At 38.4% G+C, this 26374-nt stretch overlaps 1 protein-coding gene across 3 annotated transcripts in view; it reads right to left on the reverse strand.

Annotated features, from left to right (window-relative positions):
• Positions 1–11709: 11709 nt before the first annotated feature.
• Positions 11710–26374, reverse strand: part of LOC135241997 (copine-7-like) — a 43017-nt gene continuing 28352 nt past the window's right edge. For 2 of the 3 annotated variants that reach the window (XM_064312846.1, XM_064312845.1), the window contains 5 exons: positions 22657–22711; positions 21000–21051; positions 20503–20636; positions 19524–19760; positions 14961–18379 (listed from right to left, as the gene is read on the reverse strand). In XM_064312846.1, coding sequence (XP_064168916.1) covers positions 18242–18379; positions 19524–19760; positions 20503–20636; positions 21000–21051; positions 22657–22711 — 616 coding nt within the window. In that variant the 3' untranslated portion in view covers positions 14961–18241. Of the gene's footprint in view, positions 12148–14960; positions 18380–19523; positions 19761–20502; positions 20637–20999; positions 21052–22656; positions 22712–26374 lie in introns of those variants that run through there. The other variant, XM_064312847.1, reaches the window with a different exon arrangement.

Here is a 26374-nt window from a genome sequence, read left to right on the forward strand (position 1 = left end):
GGGCATGCCCCCATACCTATACAGCACCGAGAGTTTGGCACTTTTCAGGGTTCCCCACAGAAATAACCACAACAGCCACAGACACTCAGCCCTTAAAAACATTAAATTCTGTACATTCTGACCCCATTTCAACAGACAGATTTCATAAACAACTTCACATGTCCACACAATAAAGCCCCAAACTAAGGGGATTTTGCGTTTTCTCCTTCTTCTTCTTCTACTTCTTCTTCTACTTCTTCTTCTCATTCTTATTTTTCCTGCCGCCTATCCCACTAATAACATGTCTCCCCATTGGACATTTTACCGACACCCGCCAAATCTTCACCTACACGACCCAATGGAAAACTCGCATACACACGCAAAATATCCATACCTTCTTACTCTGAAACATCGACAGTACAAACAGCTAGTCCGCCTGTGGCGTAGTGGGTAAGGTTACAGTCTTGAGAACACAAGGTTGAAGGTTCAAACCCACCTAAGAGTGCCTTTCATTAAAGGAGTAGGATGGTGATTTTCACACTTTCTCGTTTTTATGTGCTACTTGCACACGAGGCATTGAAGAAACACTATGAGTACAGTATTAAATATGTCCGCTCTGCATTTTTGGAAAAATATGCATTTTAAATTTTCCATCCTATTTTCAAACGGTTGACAAAGTTGTCAACTTGGTCCGTCACGAACACAGTACTCCCACACCACTCCCCTTTTCCACGCCCCGTAAACCCATGGATAACTCCGGACCCATAGTTTGCGCGGCTGGCTTACAGGCAAGACAATGCACATATTTGACTAACGTTAGGTTCACTTAAATTAGAGTGACTTTTAAGGACTATTAGATTATTTCTGGTTATATTCATTTAGCTAGCTAGCTAACGTTAGCTAGCTACGTAGTTTGCTTTCATAACGCAATGTTATCGATAATAACGTTAGCTAGCTAGTTTGCTTTTATGAGGACGTCATAGTTGTGCTTTCATCTTAACTTGGCTAGCTAGATAGCAAAAATTTTAATTGGATATAAGTCAACGTCTTTACCATAGCTATCTATCGGTACTTCATATACTACTAAGCTAGCTAGCTTGTGAAAAGTCTCCCAAAAACAGCACGTATCATGGGGGTAGCTATGGTAACGGCCCACGGTCTGTCAATCATAGCTGACTGACAGTTAACATAACTGACAGTTCTCATTACCACGCCCAGACGGTTCGGGTGAACTTTTATAGTGGGAAATTTAGGCTTAGAAAAACACGTTTTAAAGTACATTGAAATGACTGAATAATAAAAAATAATTATGCACATTTGTTTTGTTCTTGCCTAAAGACAACTGAGAAGTGTCACGTTCAACCACCATGTTACTCCTTTAACCTGCTTTTACCTTCACTAATAATTGTCTACTACTTCTCAATTATTGCTTTTGCACCACAGTATTATGACGTTCAATTGTTCACCGGCTACAATATTGCAAAGCCATATGGATTCAACCGGAGCTCTTCTGCGCTTACTCGCCTGTGTTCTTCTTTAAAACCACGGACAGGTTTGCTAATTATATTTCACGCATTGCATATGTCATGGTGCTGCCCCTAACAAAGTGGCAGACTGGTAAACCTCCGGTTGAACGATTGAATCCCGCCTCGTCCTCAGGCAGATACTTTCCTCTTTTACACTAACGTTCTCTTGCGCTTATATTATATTTGCTTTACCAAAACTCACTCATGGCCACCCATATGCATTTCATGACGGCAAATGTATTCCTTTTATTACAAAGTTACACCAGTTCACCGCTGTGCCATTTTTACTAACTACATTTCTTCACTTGGCTACCGTACAAAACCTTCTTATCAGCAAACGTCACGTTTCTACATTCATGTTACCTTGCCCTGTTCTCTATCTAGCCACATACAAACAATTACGTGTACGTTCTGCTACTCCCCGTTAAAACATTTACATTTAAAATCATGATTCACTCATAGTTATAACTACTAAGACTGAACATGAAAAAAACACAGCAGTGCAACGGATTTCACATGTTACTTAAACCTCTACTTTAACGGTTAATGCTACACAGCGACTGTTATATATACCATTCGATAAGGAATATAAGCTCGCTCATGGTCACTCCATTTACTTCGCACTATACTCCGTGATCATGTCAACCTTCACCTACATGCCCACTCTGCTAAAAACATATTGTTTCAACTACGGAATTTCTACGTAATTTCATCCTAATTTCTCTCACACTGTTGTCATTTTCTCATATGCAAAGCCTGCTGGGACATATGCGTCTGCTCCTATTCTGCACTATCATGTTTTCCGGTTCTAGTTTAGCAAAACAGCGAAGAGGATTCCTACCTGCAGATAAGCCTATCAAAATGCCTTATAAACCTTACAAACACTAAAAGTGCATCTCCACGAAATAACAGACAATGGAGCAGGACAGAAGGATAAACCTTACAAACACTAAAACTGCATCTCCACGAAATAACAGACAACGGAGCAGGACAGAAGGCTACACAAGTTGCGACCTAGGGAGTTATAATTCTACGGGCGTGTTGATTATTTTGTCAGTCAAGGCTCGTTGGATGGACGTCAAATCCGTGAGTACATACCATATTCCATCTGCGTTCCTCATGCGTTTACGCTTACGCCACTGCATCCTTTCTCACAGCCACTGTTTTACATATATAGCAAACCGAAACTGCTGAACGGTACACGCTCATCAGACTGTACAAATTCACACAACGATAGCCATAATCCACACCCGTTTTTTACAGGGTCGCATTTCTCACTCTCATAATAAAACGCTTTGCAAAAAGAACTGATATCTCATAAAAAACACGTTTTCAACGTACAAAAATGCCAAGTTACTAAAAAGTATTGATATCAAAATGACGCCAAGTTACGATACTACAAACCATATAGGCTATCTTGCCTCACCGAAATGACATAAGATGTAGGCTATCTCAAAGCAATGCTACCCAATATTTCCTCAGTTCTTTCAAGTCACTTGGCCCTGTGTTTTCTAATCTTACCATTTCACTATGTCATGCAAACTTTCTGTCAGATCAAAGAGACAAATATTTCGAATTGCCTCATGGAACACATTGAACATTGAAATTCATGTATAAATTAATTAATGTACAAAACTGCTGCTGAGCAACGACAGGAAGCACATTTCTCCAGAAAACATGTTTATACTTGCTTCTGAACTGAATTTGAGTACATGTGCAAGTTAATTGTATATTTGCTACGTACAATAAATACTGCACGTAAAACACATATTGTACATACATACATAGAGAACTTCTTTATCCGCATGGGGACATTTCCCTGGCAGCATCTTATATTCACATTCACGAACACACTTGTACCAAGAAACATACTACCATTCACGCAACAGAAAGCCTGGGCAGCGAAATACATAGGCCTACATACCAATACAAATTGGACATACACACACCTATTCAATCAATCTTGACTGTGAGAGAGCCATCCACACACATGTTTGGCCTGTCCATGTAGTGCATGCTTATACACACAGGGCCAAGTGACTTGAAAGAACTGAGGAAATATTGGGTAGCATTGCTTTGAGATAGCCTACATCTTATGTCATTTCGGTGAGGCAAGATAGCCTATATGGTTTGTAGTATCGTAACTTGGCGTCATTTTGATATCAATACTTTTTAGTAACTTGGCATTTTTGTACGTTGAAAACGTGTTTTTTATGAGATACAATATATACAATGTGGCCTACAGAGAGATGATTAATTTAAATATTACAGTTTCGTCATACCGCTCTTCTACAAGATCCTCATCTCTTTCAGACAGTGAGAAATATATATAAAGGATCCTAAATAACTTACAATGATTACAACATTTCTTCTAAATATGTGACCAAATTAATACTGGAAGAGCTATAGCAAATGATGCTCTCAACCCTGATCCCAGATATCCACAGGGTCTGCCTGAGAAGACCTTAGACACCATATGAGGAGGAAATTGTGTTATAAAGTTCTTTCATTTATAAATTAAGCGCTGCAGAACAAAAACTAACAGATCCTCTGGCACTTTAGGTCCAGGGATGAGAAGCCCTGTTGAGCCTCAGGTACAGAAGGCAAGCTCAGACTACAGGCCATATCATTTTTTCTGTACTACCATTCTCTGTCTTAAAGAAAGATCTTAAGTGGCTATACTAAGCGGCTCTTTGGATTTCAGACTTACTTAAATTGAAAAATATTTTCTCAGTAGAGCGCAAGTGGTTACAGATTACAGCTTGGGATGACGGATTCATCAGTGGCTGTACCCTGAAGCTTCTGTCAAGGTCTCCCACCCTATATGAAATAGACAATCAGCTGAGTGACAAATATGTGAAATATTTCAGATTGGTATACTTCCACACACCATAGTAAAACTTACCGAAGGAGACAAAAGGTCAGTAAAGGCCAAGTAATTCATTCTTTGAAATAGTGTCAACATTTTTCGTAGATCTATATCTTATGTAGGAAATGACAACTTAAAAGTGCACAAAATGTTTCCCCCATAATGAGTGTTGAAAGAATCAATCGTTGCCTAATTCTGTTCATTACAGGAGGGTAATTCAATTGTTTGTTTTGTGTGCTTGAAACAATAAATCAATTTCATCACACTGCTCAGTTATTAATAATTACATTCATTTGAATCTTGCATTGATTCATGACAGTGTATGTGGGCATGTGGAAAAGTTTAATTTAGCAATTATCCATTAAATGTTTCAATAATACTTACAATAGGCCTCATTCACAAAACTTAAAAAAAATTTTTTTTTTACTTTTGTTCTTAAAAATGTACCTATGAAAAACCAATATGGAATTCATGACACACATGCTGACCTTTATTTTTGTGCATATCCAAAGTGTACGAGATGAAGAATGCTGACTAAATTTTATGCACAATCATGTTCATGTAATTAGCATAAGGAAATAGCCATGTGCAAATACAGATGAAAAATGATGAATGCCAAATAATGTTCTTGAAAACGTTCTTACACACAGTTTACAATCAAATGTCCTTCGTGAATGAGGCCAAATGTGTCAATAAAAGAGGATTGCTTATCAAAAACATATTTATTTATCAAATGGTGAATTTTTCTTCCACTAATGGTAAAATATTAAATATGAAATTGCCAATTGACACTGAAATACTTTACTTTACTGTTAAAAGGGAGTTCTATTATAAAAAACAATTACAATACAATATTTGTACTTTTTAATTTAGTCAGGAAAGCAAGTGGGAAAAGATCTGGCAATTTAATTTACATTCTTCATTATTTTTAATCAAATAGAAACCTTTTCTGATTTTTTACTAATTAAAATTAAGAAAACTTTTAAATGCCATTGCGAAACCTGAGGTCAAATTTTCTTCCCCAGGAAGAGTCACTTATGAAAAAGTATTAAAGCATTTTATTTGATTGACCCAGGCTTCTGTATTGGATTGGCATGTAAATAAGCAGGACATGCAAAATACTTTTAGTCTCTATAGTGCATAGGTTAATCACAGCCAGTGATCATGTTACATGTTCACCTACACCAGTTTTAGCTTGAATGATATCAAAGGAATTACAGGATGCAATTAGACATGTCACTGAAAACATAACACAAATTGCACACTAACACAAATGCCAGACAATAGATCCTCACAGTTAGTTGACATTGGCCAAAACAAGTTTCTTTCACAAGATATTCCCCCAAATACTGTGTTCTTGAAAAAGTATGTCACGTTGTACATTAAGCTCCATTTCAATCATGCATAATCATTTGAATTTAATTTCATTTGTGTTTGCTAGTCTTTACCCAGATTAACCACACACACAACCTTTCATTCAAATGTGAGATTTAAGCAAAGACAAATCCATAGACATAGGTACTAAATGATTTTCTGTAATCGTGTAAAATGCAATGTAGAACAAATGCTTTTAATGCTCCTGAATGCTTCTACAGCAATCATTAATATTATAAAACCTTAATACAGAGTACATATTAACTTTTAATGAGTGGCTCTTAAATGTACTTAAAGCTTAACGTGGATAAATAATGACTGTATGTCTTAGCAAAGAATATAATAATTGCATGGAAAACAATGGGATGGTGTTGATTTTGACAGCTTGGCTACTTTTTAATAGCACAGTTGCCATTAGACAGCCTGCAGAGTAGTTCCTTAAGTATCCTGTACTCAAGAAATAAATATATAAAGGCTGGCTTAACTTTTCCTATTTGTACAATTTTGGTATTGCATATGAGGCCTTTCTTATGTGGACAAAGTGTTGTCTGTGTGCATGAAAATGCACACATACAACACTTTTTAGTTTTTTATCATCATTGGAAACAACCTTTAATACCTAGCAGGAAAGCATATATATTGGTAATTGTTATTCATTTAAATGAAATTGATGGACCATACAGATTATTCATTTTTTTAAGTGCTTCCAGTGTTTTATTACCTTGCTAGATTTAAATGACAGATTCGATAATTTTGTTTCTTACAACTATTGAGCTCCTTTGGCAAAATTTTTTACCTTGGAACAAATCACCACACATTGTGCTGACTGCCACCAAGTGAAAGTTGTGCGATGGCACAGCCGGGCATTTGCATTCACATGAAATTTGCATGCACAGAGTATAAATTAGCTTTAAGGCTATAATGAAAATTTAATTCAAATGGGGAGGATTTTACCCCCCAGTGCATCAGTGAAACGCTTTTGAATTCCTAGATGTTCCTGCTGTCGGAAAACGGGAGAGGCCTTCAGGACCTTGGACAGCAGCATCCTCAAGGGTGAAAAGCACTGAACTGAGCTCAAGGGAATCTTACAGTATCACAGCACGAATGGAAGCGGAGCAACAAAAACACTGTAATTCCATCACAGAAAATTGTTTCGTTTGTGAATTACTCAGTGATATAAATATAAAAGCGGGTTTAAAATTTTAGTTAAAAAACACTCATACGTAAGGATCAGAGAGAATATTGCATAAATAATTCTTGTTAAATGTGATGAACATCTCATTATGCTTGGTTCATTTGCATATCTAACTCTTCAGGAATCCTCTAAAATTAGAATTTTTGTGATGTTTTTGTGATAGAGTGATGTCTTAAAATAGTTGTCTGTAAAAAGGTTTGGGCATTAAGGCAATCAGAATTAGTTCTATTGGGCAAGAAGGACTTAGTTACAGAGCTTAGGTGTGGCAACTCTGAATATAGTTCAATAGGTCAACTATTAATTACCCTCTTTTTCCCCCTGAAACAAAAAAAGTACCCCTCTGAAACAAAAATCTGGCTCCCTAGATGTGACTGGCTACACAGTCCCTTACATTCTACATTACATTAAGAGTTCTCTCATTTGAAAAGTGAAAAGGGTGCATATTAAATAATAATAATAATAATAATAATAATAACTTGATTATTTGACACAAAATATAAGCAATCAACAAGGTTTGAGTTCTACAATGATTGTCATTAAGTAAAAAGTCCAAGAAATGGACAAAGCAATCGCGCTCACAAAGAGAGGAGACAGTCTTTTGTGTCTTGGCATTTGAAGAGTACACTCTATTACCCAAGTAATGTGCAGCCCTTTTTTCACCATAGCATTCTGGTAGAAGGTCATCTCATATTGTGGTCTGAAATCAGAGTACATCTTCCTCTTCTTTTTTGTTAAGATCCAAATGAGTCATCAACTCTCTGTTTTCCCCTACCAGCAGTAAGTCTATTTGACAGGCAGTACAAATTTGACATCTGAGTTTTAATTATTTTGGTCTTATGGGGTTAATTGCTAATTGAGTGGTCTGCTTTGCACCACATAATTAGAAACATAGTATTACTGTTGTTCTGGTTGATAATAATAATAATAATAATAATAATAATAATAATAATAACAAATACCACACTACTATGTTTTCAAACAGTAGTTTGTAAATAGCCAGCTATTTGTTGCATTTAAGTTCTATCTGTGTATAGAAGTACAGCTTTACAGCGCATAGCACCTGTGTTCAGTGTTTTAATGTAATCCAGCAACAACATTTCTCTCATTCTCACTCCCTCTCTCATGTTCTCTCATTCTCTCACCCCCTCAAGCAGGCATAAAGGAAGCATACTGTATTTGTTCCTGCTTTACCTTAAATCCACACCTGAACAGTTTATTTTTCAGTAGGTTACACAAATTACCAACCATTAAGCTCATCAAAAATTCAGCCCAGCAAAAACTACTTGAAGAGCACTGACTGCTTGAAAAGACAATATGATTCTTGCTTTCCATCCTTCCTCCACTGTGTGGCACCATCTTATTAGGGCTAAAACCCCAGGATGATAAAACTGGATTAAAATAATTTGAAGATCCCTGGCAAAAATGTTGAAGGTAACTCATTTATATTGCAAAAGGTGTTGAATTCAGTTTTACTGATGGTAAGCCACTCTGGATCAGAGCATCTGCTAACCATGAATGGATTCTTTTTTATTATAATTCCCTAATGTTCATTCCCAGTTTGCATTACCTAATCTCAAATGTAGGACCATCCCAATGCTGTAGAGAGTGAGATGACGGGGATGAGATTTGCTCAGAGTACTTCAGCAACAACACTGGAGGGCCATCAAAGGCATAACATGTCCCCTGGAGAAAGGATTTGCTTCATTATTATGTCTCAACATTTCACAGAATCAGCACTCATTCATCCAGTGGCTCAGAGTCACTTGCCAGGCCTTTTATCTCACACTAGTCAATATTAATTTCTTGCCATTTTTCTCTTGTCTCATAGAAATAAATTCACAGAAGCTGCGCTGTATTCATGCAAATTTTATACCAGAGATTGTTTTACCCATAATAATCTTCTTAGCCTAAATTTCTGTAGGAATGCTTACCGTGAAACAACTCTATATTAAACTGATAGCGTAGATTAGCGTAGCTTTTAGCATATGATATTATGAGACACTTTTGACTACTAGCACAAGAATATATATTTGCTATAAACAACAGGAAAGCTACGTGACCCAGTCAGCTTTATGTTGTCCTTTAGTCAACCCAAATAAACACAGATAAAAACACAGAGATTTGTTTGTGCAGATGAAATGTCAGTAGTTCCGATTATTAGAAGTTTCCAAAATCATGATTACACTTAAATATGTCTCTGTGGATTAGTTAGGCTGCCACTCATATTGCAAAAGTTTGTTAAATTTGTTGTTATGGGATTGTTTAGATTTAAGACATAGATTAGCGCCTTAGGCAAATGCTCATTAGTTTTTTCCCCCAAATTTCATGAGGTATTCAATAACCTTTTCCATAACGAAGAATCAGAATGTTATTTGTAATATGTACATTACTTTTCCACTTTTTCCCTTTAGTTTTTCCCTGCCAGTATCGTCTCTCCACCACTCTTGTGATAAGCACAGCTTTTCTGTCTTTCACTATTCCCAGCCACCTCCCTCAGGATTTGCAGCCATTTGCATCCCAATTCATCTTGACAGCTTCCAATATAAATCTAAAAGAAATGGAGGTGCTGTGTTCTGTTTTAACACCCCCAGACTCCAGAATTCTCTGCCCAATCTTCTTAGGCATACAAACTAAAAATATTGAAAAGAATATTTAAAAGATATTTTTAAATGCTGTAGACTAGTTATAAGAAATATTAGCAGAAATAATAATAATAATAACAATAATAATAATAATACATTTCAAATTAATAATAATAAAACTAATATTGCATTGTTGTGAAACAGCTGTAGATCATGAAATGTAAGTTTCACCCCCCCCCCCCCCCCCAAATAAAATATGTAAGAATCTGGGAGTTAACACGACATGTTAATTTTGCTGCCTTATTTTTAAGCATATTTAATTTGTTATGTAAAGATTGATTAGCTTTCCCTATCCCCTGCCTTCCTCTGGTCGAGTGACACAATAATGCTCCTCTTCCTCAAAACACTTTCCCTAATACATGCAATTTTGTTCAGGTGAAGAGGTCTTCAGTTTCCACGAGCCAATCATTTCATCACTATGCAGTCACTATGGAAACAGAAATAGTTCACTATGCTCCTGCAGTGGTCACCAAACGAAAGGAACGGTCTTAAGCGGCCACACACAGTGCTGATTGCCTCATGTTAAGTCACTGGAGAACCACTGGTTACTATACAGCAGGGGTCCTCAATCTTATCCAGAAAGGGCCGGTGTAGGTGTAGGCTTTCATTCCAACCAAGCAGTTACACACCTGATTCTACTAATCAAGCTCCTTAGCAAAGACTCTAGTGGTTGATTAGTAGAATCAGGTGTGTAACTGCATGGTTGGAATGAAAGCCTACACCCACACCAGCCCTTTCTGGATAAGATTGAGGACCCCTGCTATACAGCCATAATGAGCATGCGTACGCCTTCCAAACAGCCAACAATGTGCCCTCATGCACACAGGGAAATCAAAAAAAAGAAATCAAGAATTCCAAGAAAAGAAATCAGTCTGATGCCCTATTAAAAGTCCAACTGAACCAATCTCAAATTATTATTTTTGTACAGAACAATTAAATAAAAAATAAAAAAAATCTGCACGAAATTAAATATAAATCCATGAAATGCCAGTTTGTAGTCTCCAGTGCATTAGCTGTTGTATATTAATGATGTGAAACCCTGGCTAACGAACAGTCACATAGCCTGTCACGAATGTATGTGGATTTTATACAATGGGCATGCTTATTACCACCAATTCTTACCAAACACTGAAAATAAATGTGTCATACATATGTTGTTTGTAAATAAATTTGCAATTACTGATTCTATACTGATCTAAACAATTAATTTTCTGAAAAGCATTAATGATCTAAATAATTTTTTGAATGTATATATAAATATATGATATATTTGAGGCTGTTTTTCATGGTTTGGGCTAGGCCCCTTTTAATGCTACAGCATACAATCACATTCTAGACGATTCTGTCCTTCCCAACAGTTTTAGCATGACAATGCCCTCAGGCACACAGCGAGGTCCACATAGTAATGGTTTTGTTGAGAACAGTGTGGAACTGGACTGGCTTGCACAGAGCCCTGACCACAATCCCATCCAACACCTTTGGGATCAATTGGAAAGCCAACTGCAAGACAGGCCTAATCGCCCACTCAGTGCTTGACCTCACTAATGCTCTTCTGGCTGAATGGAAACAAATCCCTGCAGCGATGCTCCAACATCTAGTAAAAACCTTCCCGGAAGAGTGGAGGCAGTTATAGCAGAAAAGGGTGGAACAACTCCATTTTAATGTCCGTAACTTTGTACATGCTACACACCGGTGGTGGGTGAAGTGAGTTCTCACTCATCACTGTAAAGCACTTTGAGTGTTCAAAAAAGTGCTATATGAATGCAATGATTAATTCATTCATTCATTCATTCATATAAAAACACAAAAGAGCAACAAACCATTCCTGTTTCCAAGCCATTTCCAAACCATTTCTCCCAGCAATGGTTTGTTCAAGGGACATTCAGGAATTCGGGTAAATGATCATTTTGGGATCATTTACCCGAACTTTTCAGGAATGTTCTGGTTTTAAAAAATAAAAACTGTAAGCTGAGCATCCAGATCATCAAAAGTGTTCTTCACTCACTTTCAAATAAAAACAGACAGATTATATATGTACATTTGAGTTCTGTCATAATCTAATACCCAGAACATCACATAGTATTAGGTAATTGAACTTGCAGCTAGACATACTGTAAGCTAAGCCTTGAGTGGCTCAGTTAATTGCATAAACATCATCACACTTTGGCTAATATTGGTTATTAGATACTGAGAAATATCATTGTAATGCAAACAGAGATACAAAGCAGGTCTTCATTCCTCGCTTTGAAATCAGTTCAAATGCAGTACTGGATAATTCAATATCACCATGTTTGCAGTTCTATTTAATAGCAGCACTGTAAAAATTGCCTCTTTTCTTTTCATCATGTCTCAGAGGTATTCATCCTCAATAGATGACAGTAGTTATTGGAAAAATCCAGTTCACATAAAAGGACAATGAATCATAATGCACACTTCATTTCAAGGCTATCTTCAGTTTGGAGGAATCGGCAGTCCTGACCTTGTTCGGACGCTGTAGTGCATTCGATAACCAACCTTAAGCATGGATTTATTTCTCCTCCTCGCAGTGCTGCCCAACTCCCACTGAAGGACAAGGAAAAAAGAACTGAAGCATCACATTCCTTCTCCTCCCTGAGGAAGTATCTCTCCAGGGAGTAGATGACATGGCCATTCACAAACTTGTCTCTTCGCTTTACTTGTGGGGCATCTGAAAGAATTAAAAAAACTGGGACAGAACTTCCACGTTTCTTTTTTTCTTTTATCAAATCAAAATTTGTACCAAAATCTCACCACAACTTAGTAATAACTTTACAGTGGTAAAAAGTTTTTGTGTGGACACAGTATGTGCACGTTCTGTCAGCAGAGAACTTAGTGTTCCTCGTTCTTTCAAGAATGTCGACACTTATGCTTAGACTGAATCAACAACTGTCCTTAGCTTTGACTCACTAACTGCATGTTGTTGTTTTTTCTTCAGCAGTTCACCAAGTTCAGCCATCATGGAAAATCATTTTAAAAATTCTACCGGAACATTTGCATTAATAAAAAAATTAAGGACCAATATTGAATCAATCTAGGCTTCTTATAAGGCATGAAAGTAATTCTTTTGCAACTCCAAGGCATCTAATACTGCACAGCTCATGCATTCACCATGTGCATCCATGCACCTTCTCCTACATAATATGCCTCAGATAACCTATTCACATGCAGTAGCATGTCTGATTGAATAATATCAGACAACTGAAGGAAAAACGGACAAACACATACGTACTGGGAATAGCATGAATATTATAGCAAAGTAAAATCCTCATAATTCCCCACCACTGTTAAGTCTATTATTCCCAGAAGGTATTCTCCAATGAAGACTTTGTATTGTATATATATATATTCTTTAGTAGTATACATAATATCATATAGTCAGCAGAATTGATCGTATTGAAAACTATTGACCAATTTGACATTTGAATTTCAAATTCAACAGCAGGGAAAGAAAGCCTGAGAGAACAGATCGAAGAAAAACCAAGAATATAGCAAATAGCAATAAATATTTCATCTTTATTCAGGTGTTTCTGTTAAAAACATTCGAACTTCACAAGAAGAGGGTCTTCTCTGTCTGACAGATAAATACACAACCATAGCCACCGTCATTCAGTCAACTGGCTGAGAGGAATATAAATCCAAGGAGCCCACACTAGTACAGAGTACAGAGCTTCATTTTCTTTCTTTCAAATCATACTGAAAAAGAAGTTACAACATATTTAAAACACACAGAAGCATGCATGCAATAAAGCATTTTACTTTACCCCTCACGTGCTGTTGGAAGTGGAGAAAAGCTCAGTACATATTTATTTATTTATATATTTATTCCATATTTATTCTTACACAATCTCCCTTTCTGGATTCAGAAGTTTGACTGTAAGCATGTGAAACTCATCTCCTTTTCTACATCATATCCACACCAGTGTGTGTAAGAATCATAGCTTTAAGAATCAGAGGGACTGAGGAATTATATTTGTTTTATTTGTACATTAACATACACAAACACACAGCTAGATGTGTGAACATTGACTGACAACGGAACAGCTCAATTATTTCAACTTGTGCATTTTTCAGGAATGGTTATGAAAAGAATTAGAAATAGTCAAATGAATAAGCAGTCCATTTATTCATGAAATTAGATTTTTTGTTATAATCACATTTTTAATAGAAACACAAATCATTAAGCATTAGTATGTTCTATATAAAAGTTCTGGCCATTAAAAACAGTGTCTGGGATTGTTCATGTACTTTTTAGCCATGGATTACTATCCCTCCACCCTGTTATCACTGATTTTGGATTTACCAAGTTCCGTCTATTGAATATGATATACTTAAGTGATTAAGTTATTTGAAGTACTTTAATTTCTGTAAATGTCTTGGCTCGATGTCTAGGGGAAGCCAAGCACTGACTGGTAGAAAGGTGCACTGGCAGAACAGAATGACAATGTCAAACTAAAATCAGTTTTGTTGTGAAGACAGACACAGATTTGTTCATTTACCTGACTGGTGAGAACTGCAGTTAGCAGATCAACTATAAAATGGTCGTGGATGCTCTGGCAGCCTATGATAAGTACTTTAATTACCTTTCAGCCGTTTAGCTTTGAGTGCTGAAAATATGAAGAGGGTCTAAAAATCATTGATTGTATTTTGTGTATGATTTAAAAAATACACACAAATCAATCATTTAACAACTTTTAAATAGTTTCCAAGAAACAAAATTGTGAAACAGTTTAGAAAATTACAATGCCTGGATAATATTTTATTCTTAGAATCCCTGAAAAATTAAAATCTTTTTAAATACTGAGCAACTTGTACATGTTTTGTTTGTCACAATCTACATTTCCATTCAGACATTTCTGTAAATGCATCATATTTGTATATTTTAAAATAAACATGCAAAAGTAAACTCTGTAACAAAAATTAAGACTTCTTACAATATTTATTTAATCTTTTAGAATTCAGCTCAAATGCTTAATTCATATATGCCATATTTTTCACAGAAAACTTAGGTGACGGTGACATTTGAAAACAAGACACTTTATACGGTACATGGTGGGTTTGCAAGAAGAATTTTATTACTAACTTTTTCCAGGTAAAGGGGAAAGTGATTTAATGGGCTAATGATAATAGGAGTTTAGCCTGTTCCAGAGATCACACACAACCTTGCCTGCTTCATCTGGAGGTAGCAACAGCCTGGGTTATACCACCATTTAGTCACTAACCTGCCAGACTTAGTCTGGTAGGTTTTTTATTTTTATATTTTGTCTCTGCCAAAGTCGCCATTTTAAATACATTATGGACATTTTAATTAAGGAAGCTGAAACTGTCAAAAAAAGAAACTGGAGATCAGTGCATACAAATATGTTTCCACATGCATCCAGGTGCATTTAACACAAGCATGTTTATTACTGGGTACCACTAGATGGACCTAATGAAAGCTGTACAAATACAAAAGTGTTACATTTTCACTTCAAAATATCAACTTAGTTTTTCTTTTCATTCTTCTTTTGTTCTGTTCATTGCGAACATTTATGCAGCATGCCATTTTACAGGAAACAAAGCACAAATAGTACATTCTCATTTAAACAAATTAAATAGTAACTGTCAAATCAAATCTGTGCCTTCAAAGAACTGTACACCAGGATGAACAGTATTTCCCAAATGATATGAAATCAGCAGTGGATTCAATAAATGCATCCAAATCTATAACAGTGTCTGGTGGTTATGGATAACAGTTCTGCTATTGCATGATGTTAATGAAGGGTGGCTAAGCAGGTTCTTGCACCCTCTCCTCAAATATCTGCCTACTTTAATGGTCACTGAGGTAGACACTACCAAAGTGGCCCATCCGTGAAGTGTTAAAGAAAAACATTTTTACAAAAGAGTAAAAAAGGTTTTAGTAACCCTTACAAAACGTAATAATCTTATTGTTGAAGCAAGCATTAATTATAATATTTACAATTTTTCCACCAAAAAATACTGCATAATATGAAAATGTGAAACGACTCCTATCATTTTAAAAGTTTTAGAGTTTCATGCTATTAATCACGTGTTATGTGATATTAATTAATAAACAAATCAATTTGTTTGTTTTATCAGTTTGAATTATGAGGCTCATATTGACATGTAAATGGTAATTTAGCTAAACACCACGTACCTTACAAGAAAGCACAAGTGTATACTGTCTGCACACATGCTGTATCATCACAGTACTGATGGAGGAAGATAGCATGTAACTGTATTTTGTAGGAGATAAGTGGTAGCTATCAAGATCCAATGGGTCAGTGTGTCATTTCAATTAGTAAAATGTGATGCATGCTTGTTTTAAAAACTATTATTAAAATTGTTAGATAATGCAATGGCCGTGCAACTTATCAATTCTGGAGAATATAGTATATAAAATGTATACAGTATATTAAAATCAGAGACATCATTTAAGTCAAACATTTTAGTGCCACTGATAGATGTGGGGTACAGGAACAGAATTTCCAGTATGAAGTATACTGACTACCTTTTGCTGAAATATTTCAATATTGAAGTCTTATCTTACAATATAGCAAAATCACTCATGTTATTATTTATTTTGGTGTCAATAAAAACGACCATATGTGCATAGGACGAATGTGGCAGTGCTTAGAGCCTGATTATTTGAAAGGACAGAGCCAACCACCAATATGAGGAGGAGGAGCAAACACGAGCATCAGCCAATGAGACTGAGGAGTATACAACAAACCGACAATCAGAAACCACACACCAACAACAGAAAACAGTAAGGAAAAAATATTCCAGGGGCCTGTATCACAAAGCAGGATAACGGAGTTAGCTGGATAACTGCACTGAGTAAAACCCAAAACAGCTCCTTTTACATCAGTCCATGGTCAGATTTGGGAGGGTTCCGTGTTTTACTCAGCACAGTTATCCAGCTACCTTAGCGATCATACTGTACATGATAAAGGCTCCAGGTCTTTAAAGTACAAACATACGTAATACTGTACTTATGCATTTTATGTTGTGTGCCTGTAAAACACAATATAAATGCAACTTTTGTCAAAGCCATTCATTTAATTGCAGAAATGACTTTTGACAATGAGCTAGTTGATCTTGATGGAATGTACATCAAAAGTCAGTCCACATCAATGATTACTGATTTTCTATCATGTTGTACAGACTATAGAATCTGTATATAAAATCCCTCCAGTACTTGTGTTGCAGTGGCATATGCATGTCATACACATTCATATAAAAAAACAGGAACCCAGAAGCAAAACAGCACAGCAGCTTTTGATTTGATTGTTCAAGTTGCATTATCAAAGGTTGCATTAATGAATCATAGTAAATCCAAATGAAGAGAATATCCACTCGCAATTTCCATCATCTGTTTATACAGTTGCCATGTCGCTGTGTTGGAGAGTAACTGCTGTAATTTCTTTCTAAAGGGAACATTCTGTCAGACTCTCTCAGTCAGCTGAACAGCTTACCTCAGAAAGGCTTTGCATAACTGAGTACAAAGGAAGAACATTCAGAAAACATGCCAAAATTAACCGAATATCAATTCACACAAATGTTTGATATTTTAAATGAAAAGATGGTCAGGACCATTCCCACCTGACCATTCCCATGAAACCATTCCCACGGAAATATTACAGGAAGAATGCATGGTTAATCATCCTGAATAAACTAAACTACTTTCCCACACATTAAATCCAAAGACATAGCAGTTCACAGATCTGTTAATTATATCAGCACATTCCCTGTTTTGAGTTATACAGTCTTCTTTGTTCAGTAAGAAAGGGCAGTTTTGAACACCAGGGTTTTTGGAACTTAAATATTTTACATATTTTACACAATCTCACCATTAAAGTGACCTATCAAGATCTTAATCCTTCACCGTTATTCTTTAATAATACCCATAAATTGAAACGACCAAGCTTGGCAACCTTGTTGCAGTAGTTAAGGAGTCCAACTGGAATCAGCCAGTTAGAATGCTGAGTGTTCGTGGACATGCAGTCATCTTCAAGAAACACAGTGTTTATATAAATATATTCCCTTTTTTCCCAAGTAACCTTGTATATGTTTTTCTTTAATAATCAAAGAATAATGTAGTTCATATTACATCCGTTTTGATATCTGTGCTTGATCTCCGACAGTCTATGTATAAACCTGCATCAGCAGGCCAGCAGTGAGCTCAAAAAGAGAAATCAAAAGCAGGGAATAGGAACGAGGCATGGGGAAAGACAGAAGAGTTCACAGGCATTATAAAAATGGGGACAGTCCGGAGAAACGTGCAGAAAGAGGTGAGAGAGGAATTGCATGTGGCAGGAGTTGCAGGGTCCTGTGGTCCTGGTGGAAAAGTGTACGGGGTTTGCTTGAATGCAGTCTCCATGTTACACCATGGTTCTACACCACAACCACCCCCCCCCCCCCCCCCCACAAAAAAAAGAGTCTAGCTCCCATGCTGAACGGATAGGGTAGGCAGCAGAAAAAGGTATTTTTCAAACAAACAAAAAAGAAAATTTGTCCACATTTTAAAATCTTTTTTTTTTTTTTTTTTTTTACTGTATTTTGCCAGAACACTCCTGCCATCATCCACTCACCTGGATGACAGAGGCTGGCCGAGCTGTTCCTTTGATCTCTTTCTCTGTTATTCCGGCGTGTGCGGGACGGAGTTGGGCCAATCCACGACGGGGAATTTGGGGGCGAAGGCCTTGTGGCTGTAGTACTCCACAACCTGCTTGGGCACCTCAGCCAGGACACATTTGGCCAGGGCAGCAGGGGAGGCCTGGGTCAGGAAAGGTGCAGCGACAGCAAAGGCGCATTAGCCAGCTAAACACAGCTCACGTCTCAGCGCTCACTCAAGGTCAAAGTATCGATTACCACGGGCATACGAAGCCAGTACATCATTTCAGCAACACTGCAAGGCCCAAAAGCTGGCATACTGTCATCAAATCACACTCATACTAAGGAACATAGAAAAACATGGGTGAGAAGTGCATTTGAATTGCATTTACAGTTGCTCTATGGGCTTCAGACAACCGGAAGAAAAGTCCTAGTGGGACTTTGCACAAAGGAAAAATACAATTGAATGAGGCCATTTTACTCATCCTCCTTCAACTTCAATCTCAGAATGAATGGATTACTTTTGGCTGTACCCAGCATGCGTTCCAGGGAGCTGTTATATAACATGCTCTACCCATCTGCCCTACTTGTCAGTTTATCTCCATCCCTGCCTGCCTGCCTGCCTGCTTCGTCATGGCTCCACTTGAGGGTAATGCCATTTTCTAAAGGGCTTAGGAGGTCACATTATTTAAGCTAATGACAGCCAATATGGCAATTACAAAACACATGGCGCTTTTTGACCCCCCTCCACCCACACCACAGCGTTCATGCGCGCAATTTTAAATAGAAGCGCCCAATTTAAGCAAAAGCTAATGCCCTAACCTACTTTAAATGAGTTTGCCCGTGAAAGAACCGTGATAGGGTCGCAAACAAGCACTTCAGTAGGAGGGATTGCTGGTAACAGCACAGACCCTGCTCCATACAAAAACGAACACGTGATGTGTGAGTGAGCTAGACCCAGTGTTGATGCATCCCTCAATTAAAGTCACCGACTGAAACCTGAACGGCATAAACTTGCCATTTTAAATGAGACTGGTGCAGATGTGGAGAAGACTGGCCGCTCTCATGAAGACCCACACAGCGTCTAAACGCGAACCAGCTCCTGATCTAATACATAAAACCGCTGGAGCAAATAACTGCTTATTTCTCTGCCGCTGAGGTTTGATGTGTAAACATGAGCCGTTGACTGATAATTCTATAATTAGTTATGGGCATACTGTATGTGGGCTGCAGACTGACCGTTTTTAACAGTCTGTCATGTACGTATTAAATAAAACTAAACGCAGAGCAAATGAAGGCAGACTTACTGTTTTAAACTCCCTGAAGGGCACAAACTGGACAATGTCCCTCAGGACAGGCTCCCCTTTCGGGGAACGCAGGACCCCGTCGTCCCCATCCAGGATCTCCATGTCAGTGAAGTCTGCGTTGCCCACGCCCACGATGATGATGGACAGGGGGTGGTAGGAGGCGCGCACGATGGCCTCACGCGTGTCCGCCATGTCCGTCACCACCCCGTCAGTGAGGATCAGCAGGATGTGGTACCGCTGGGCGAAAGGGGGACCGGGCTCAGTGAGGAACATCTCTACTGTCTGACAGAGGCAGCTCCCAGGCCTGAATCCTTAAAATGACTAACTGCTTGTCTTCAGTATGTTGCCTTTTTCAGATTCACTGCTCTTTTTCAGCTTTTTTTTTTTTTTTTGAAAAGCAGAGCACTCATCATCAATTTTCACACCTTACTTGGATACAGTCCTTATCCCAACCAGATCATTTGGTATCGCCCACCCACAGTAAAACTGAAATTCCACATTTATTGGTTTATGCTGAAGTTGAACATGTCCCTGGCGGCCATCGGCCAAAGCAATTACTTTTTTTTTTTTTTTTGCAATAGCAACCTAATGTCTTAATTCAGCTACATTGATTATGGAAACTTGATCAGTGATGGAGAAAGTGGTAAAGATTAGGGTTAAATAATAAATGAAGACAGCTGCAAGGACACAGTCAATGGAGAAAGGTCACAATTCTCTGTACTTCTCAATTAGTAAAAAAAGGGTAGCAAACACACACAAATAGACACACTTAAATGATTACAGAACTTCTTATTTCATGCGTTTCACAGAATCCAGTCAATTTAATCAAATTCTAGCGATTGGAAGCTTCCTGAATCTGTCGTGCCAAGGCTATAAATATTAACAGCAATGAGAATGGCGGGTATGGCTAGTCCTCTCTCTTATTCTACCAAAAACGCCACATAAATATAAGACAGAGTTCCACAGCGGGGACACTCACTGAAGCATCTTTGGTGACCTCCTCTCCCGCTGCCACTTTGGCTATCCTGCTGATGATGGGGGCCACGTTGGTGGGCCCGTAGAGCTGGATCTTGGGGAGGCAGTTCTGGTAAGCTTCCACCACCCCCTGGATCTCTGCTCAGTGAGAACAACAGGCAGTTACGGCCACTCTGTCGCGGCTCACGGTGTGACGGCGCTGCAGGGGAACAGGCCTGTCAGAAGACTGAGATAAAGGCGTCACCCTGATAAAGGCGTCACCCTGACACCGAAAAAGGCGAGTGAATCGCGAGAGCCGTTCTGCTTCTTAAGCAGACGGTTGAAAGGGGGGGGGGGGTGGGGGGGAGGGAGGGAGGGAGACAGCCTCTGCATTGCTCAGGACGTGAGAATCGACTCCAGTGGCATAACCTCCAACACGTTCAATGCTCAAATACACTAATGATGTGAACAGGTACAGGTACAAAACAGATTCTAGAAGAGTCATTAAATAATTTCTCTTACCTTCACATTCATCATCCTCTGGGTTGAAATTGATAGCAAAGTCATGAGAGACCTGCATGCGGGGAGATGACGCATGATCAGAGGGAATTCAGGTTACATGCACCATGCTGGGAGATCGTTTGTGACAGTTTCGGGAACAGTGCTGCCATAACATGATGCCCCGAATGTCACAGAGACCTCAGTGAAATGGGTAGAAACTCCCCTCTTCACTAACAATTACCTGAGCTCGGATTTAAGCATTCAAGAGGATGCAGAGTTGGTTCCCTGTTCCGTTTACATCATAAAGTACAAGGAGATGTGAATTTTAAACAAAAAATTCTGCACGTTTCAACGCTGTACATAGTATTATTAAAGCAGTATTTTTTTTGCCTTATTCATTTGAATAATGAAGCATGGTAACACATTATCACCTGTTTTTATATGATGTACTCTAGCAAGGATTTCATTTTCAGATATGATGAAAAAAGAACCAGAAACAAATCTCTCATGTAAAAATGCGTTTCACTCTGGGCACATCTGATGTTATCTCAGGGTCTGATTCAGATAAGCACACTGCATGTGCAGATGTCATATCGATAGTGATTTACTGTGCATTTTTCTGACCAGAACATTCAACCACAAACCTCTCCTCCCCCACCCCAAAGGGGTGCCAGTCAAAACGGCTATATGTTTTCTCCATGCAAAGCAGAGACAATTTCCAAAAGTAAATATTTCCCTTGAAAATGAAATGTTTGTCAGGCTATTATTTAAATTTCAGATTGCCAATTTATGTTTCACTCGACGGGTTAGAATTTCTCAAAAGAACACAGTGAAATGAAAAACTGAATTAAACAGGACAAAGTGAAAAATTATGTAGCAAGATCTGGCGTGGCATTCAGGACGGGTCGCATGTAAACACAAAGGAGAAGCAAATGCTGACTGTGACAAAACGAGCACTACTGGTACTAATCGAATTCTGACAAGAAAAGCATGTTTCAAGGTCATGCGGCTAAAACTGATCACGGAAGTAAAAGACCTACACTGTGAGATACGCAGAACAAGTCGAATCAATTCAAACACTGAATAAAACATGATCATCTTCACACACAGCAGAATGAGGGAGGACTTCAAGAGCAGGCTTGGAAATTGTGTTCGATGGATTACATCAGTTTTGTTTTAGAATCTAGACAAAGGCATTTTAAAAGTGACCGTGCAGACCTTGAATATGTGTCACAACTTGAGAGCTAGCTTTACTAACATGATGCAGGATCACTTTAATTGCATTAATTAATACAATTAACTAAGAAAATGTTATAATAATAGATGGATTTTACATTATATAAAATAAAAATAAATATAGCCACTGAAGGGTAAACCAAGCCAAATCAATACAAATATAATTAAATCACCACATTTACCAGCAAGTCCATAAATTATTAATAACAAAGAGAACCCAACCTACCCATGTACTCAATACACATTCCAGTGAACAAATAATAATTATTGATCTTTTTTCAGATTTTCAGCTCATATGCAATTAATCACATGTTACTGGACTGTGGATAGCTATTTAAGGCCTGTGAATTGTGATGTTTATTTAATACAAAGATGCCAGCTGCCTCTTTGTTTTCTGGGTGACATTGTACCACACCATGCATCATATCAGTACCTTGCTTACCTCATAATTTGGTGGAATTCTGGCCCCGAAGCCCAGAGCAGAAAATCTTTTGTCACTGAAAAATGCAATAACACAGACATCATGCTTAGACGTAATGAACGGCAATGCAAGATTAGTGACTCAAAGCCCTGGTCAATGCGGAACTGTTGTGCGTCACTGGCTCTGCAGAGACATTTCAGAAAATCCTTAAATTGGTCCCAGTACCCAAACAGCAAATTACATTTTCACCTCAGCTCTCGTATAATTACGCACACCTTCTGTATCCCCTATTTAAATCACTGTGAGTCATAACACTGCATTTGTTACCTGTAGTTATTGTTTAAATTTGCAATAATAAGTTCCCGAGTAGAAACAGTGGCATTGCAATTGCTGGTGTAAGTATTAGGGCCAAAATGAATTAATAACCTCCTTTGGCCACATTATGAAATAATTACATTACAATTTTTTTTAAACTGTGCATGTCAGATTTCCGTTTTAAAATGAAAGGACAAGTGAGATCAGGCAGGCAAAAGAATAGTGGCACAGTAGGTAAGAAGACCTCAAATAAGGTTATAAAGATGGAAGAGGAAAACAACAGGAGACAGTACATCAGAGAAAGAGAGAGAGAGAGAGCGAGAGAGAGAGACAGAGAGAGAGAGAGAGAGAGAGAGTGAGACAGAGAGAGAGAGAGAGAGAGAGAGAGAGAGAGAGAGAGAGAGAGAGGCTGAAAATAGCACAGTAAGAGAGGCAGAACCAGCAGGGGAAAGCTGTGAGACACAGATCTGATCACTCAGCCTGACACACGAGAACAAGGCTTCCTGCAAGGATTCATTCTCTAGGCCGGCTGGCAACTCAAACGCCATAACACCATATTAGCAGAGGAGCAAAATAAATTAAAAGAGATTTACAGAGTAGGCCACATTTCTGGCAGATGAAATGCAGCAAATGGGAGAGACGGGGTGCCGAGGAGGCCCGGTTAGTCACCAGAAGTGTACAAATGCGTTTCCATTATCATGAGATCTCCAGACTGGTAGCCCCTCTGAATCGATTTGGTGCTCTATAAAGGAGCCAACATAATTGTAATAAACATAACACAGAAGCATAGATGCATTGCTCTGAGCAACATGAATACTATTTCACAATCACTGCCTCTCAGCACCCTGTGGTAGAGACAAAGCATCCTGTGGTTTAAAAAAAAAAAGAAATCACTACAAAAGTTACAGCTTTACATGAAAAATATTACTTTCCTGTCTTACTGAGGAATTACTGGGAGAGTCTTTCCTGCGTTACTGTGGGTCTGAGTACATGTAAAATATCTCTGTTTTTATCTATAGCAATGGCTCATTTCTTTCTCAGGTGACACTGGCTCCCAAACTGAGCGATGGTAAACAAGCATATCTTCAATCTCAGATAGCATCTAATGAAGGTCTGGATGCAGGAGAAGATGTTGACATGTCCAATTAGCTGTGAAATCCATTTAGTCTTACAAGGGAGAGAGCGAACAATACACCCACAGCAACTGCCAGGGGTAATAAACATCCTACTGTATGTTCATCAGCTTCAGGCACTGTTTTTCCTCAAGATTTTAACAGCCTCTCGCAAGTCAAGTTTCAAACACATTTCTTTTATCAGTGACTTAATGAATAGTGAAAGGAATGGCAAGATCCTTTTCACCCAGCCACAGAGGGTGACTGATTCTGTTATAATGTGGAATAGTGATTCTGGAACCAGACTTGCAATTAGTATTAGAATAAGTCGACTTAGTCATATCCTTGACAAGGTACTTACAATGGATTTCTTCAATAACAAGCAGTTGTATTGATCAATATGGTGGATAAAGTCAGCTCAACATACAAGTAATAAAATGAATAAAATTGCACAAGCTGATGAGGAAAATGATCATAATCTGATGAAAAGGAGCAATACTATGCTAGTTATAACAGAAGAACAAAATTCTCTCTAAAAGGACAATAGTGTTCAAAACCCAGAGATTTATGAGCAAGCATGTTTGAGCTACATCAATTAAATGATTGTAGCAGAGCACCTACCCATGTACGTAAAGCATAACCTTTCTTCCTTTTTTCCAAGCTACGACTGTAAGTCCTGCACAAGGGCATTTGAAATGTACTTACACCAACCACCTTGAAACATCCCATTATAACACAAAAGCTCAACATGCCCGATAAACCTCCGGAGAACCAAAAGCCAGCTATTTTTAAAGCAAACTGACTTCATTTGAAAATCCAGACTGAATGCAAGGGAGGGAGGATGGCAGAGAAAGGATGCATGGCTTTCTCAGACCAACCGAGGCACAGAATCCTCTCATTGTCTCTTCTCCCCGGCTCTCCTGTGTCTCTGGGGGAAGACACCACCCAGCTCTGCACTCGAGAGCTGCCAATTGAGCTTCCTCACAGCCTCACAGAAAGCCATTTCCCAGGCTCTTGTAAGTGGCTTATTCTGCCTCTAATGAACCCCACGGGACACGAGTGCCCAGGAAAAGCCAGAATCAGCCGGTAGGGAGATGAAAACCCACTTGAGTGAAATAGGCCATGCCAGAACATGGCAGCCAGCACACGTCCATTGACAGAAAATAATGATAAACGGATAAACAAAGCACATAAAAGGATATGGGAACATCTGAGGGACGGATGGAGCTCTTTTTGTTGTGATATTTTTGTTATTCAAGTGAGTCACTGTGCCATGGGCAAGAGGGATCCAGCTTCAAAACACTTTCTGTAGGTGTACTTCCTCTGTTGCTTCAAGCCCACAGACCTTGCACTGAAAGCATTTCTCTCTTTTGGCAGAGCTTCAGTCAAGCAACGTTGGATGTCCCTGAATGCCACCAACCGTCTGAAGTAAATAAAAACCAGACCACTAATGATATGCAAATTTCAGGTGCTCATTAAATATTATTAAATAAAATTTTTACAATTCTGTCCTAACCTCATCATGGGATTTGATACCATCCCTAATCCTTGACGCAATGCAGTCAGCAATATTCATGTTATAAGTATGTTAGTACTTGTTGTATTCACTTGAATTGTTAGAAGTCCAAGCAGCAAAGCTGCTGTAACCCCATTGTTGTTATTAATTATTATTATTATTATTATTATTACTTTGCCCCAAAAAGTATCTGGATCTCAAACTGAAAGGTGTATAGCTACCAAATTTGGTACACTATATGATCAGAAGTATCTGGACACCCCCTGTTCTGGGCCCGTTTATCATGGTTTTGGCTAGGCCCCTTAGTTCCAGTGAATGTGAATCACATTCTAGACGATTCTGTGTTTCCCCTAACGGTTGGGGAAGACCCTTTCCTGTTTCAACATGACAATGCCCCCACGCATACTGCACAGTCCATATAGAAATGGTTTTGTTGAGAACGGTGTGGAAAAACTTGACTGGCCTGCACAGAGCCCTGACCTCAACCCCATCCTACACCTTTGGGATCAATTGGAAAGCCAGCTGTGAGCGAGGCCTGATTGCCCAATCAGTGTCTGAACTCACTAATGCTACTCTGACTAAATGGAAGCAAATCCCTGCTCCAGCATCTAGTATAAACCCTTCCCAGAAGAGTAGAGCTTGTTATAGCAGCAAATGGTGGACCAACTCCATATTAATGCCCATAATTTTGGATGAGATGTTGAATGTCAGGTGTCCACATACTTTTGGCCATGTGGTGTAGCTTGCAAATGTCACCCACGACTCAAGTCACAGAAAAAACCTGCTTATTCAAACT

This window comes from Anguilla rostrata, chromosome 16 (assembly GCF_018555375.3).
Source record: "Anguilla rostrata isolate EN2019 chromosome 16, ASM1855537v3, whole genome shotgun sequence".
Lineage (NCBI taxonomy): Eukaryota > Metazoa > Chordata > Actinopteri > Anguilliformes > Anguillidae > Anguilla > Anguilla rostrata.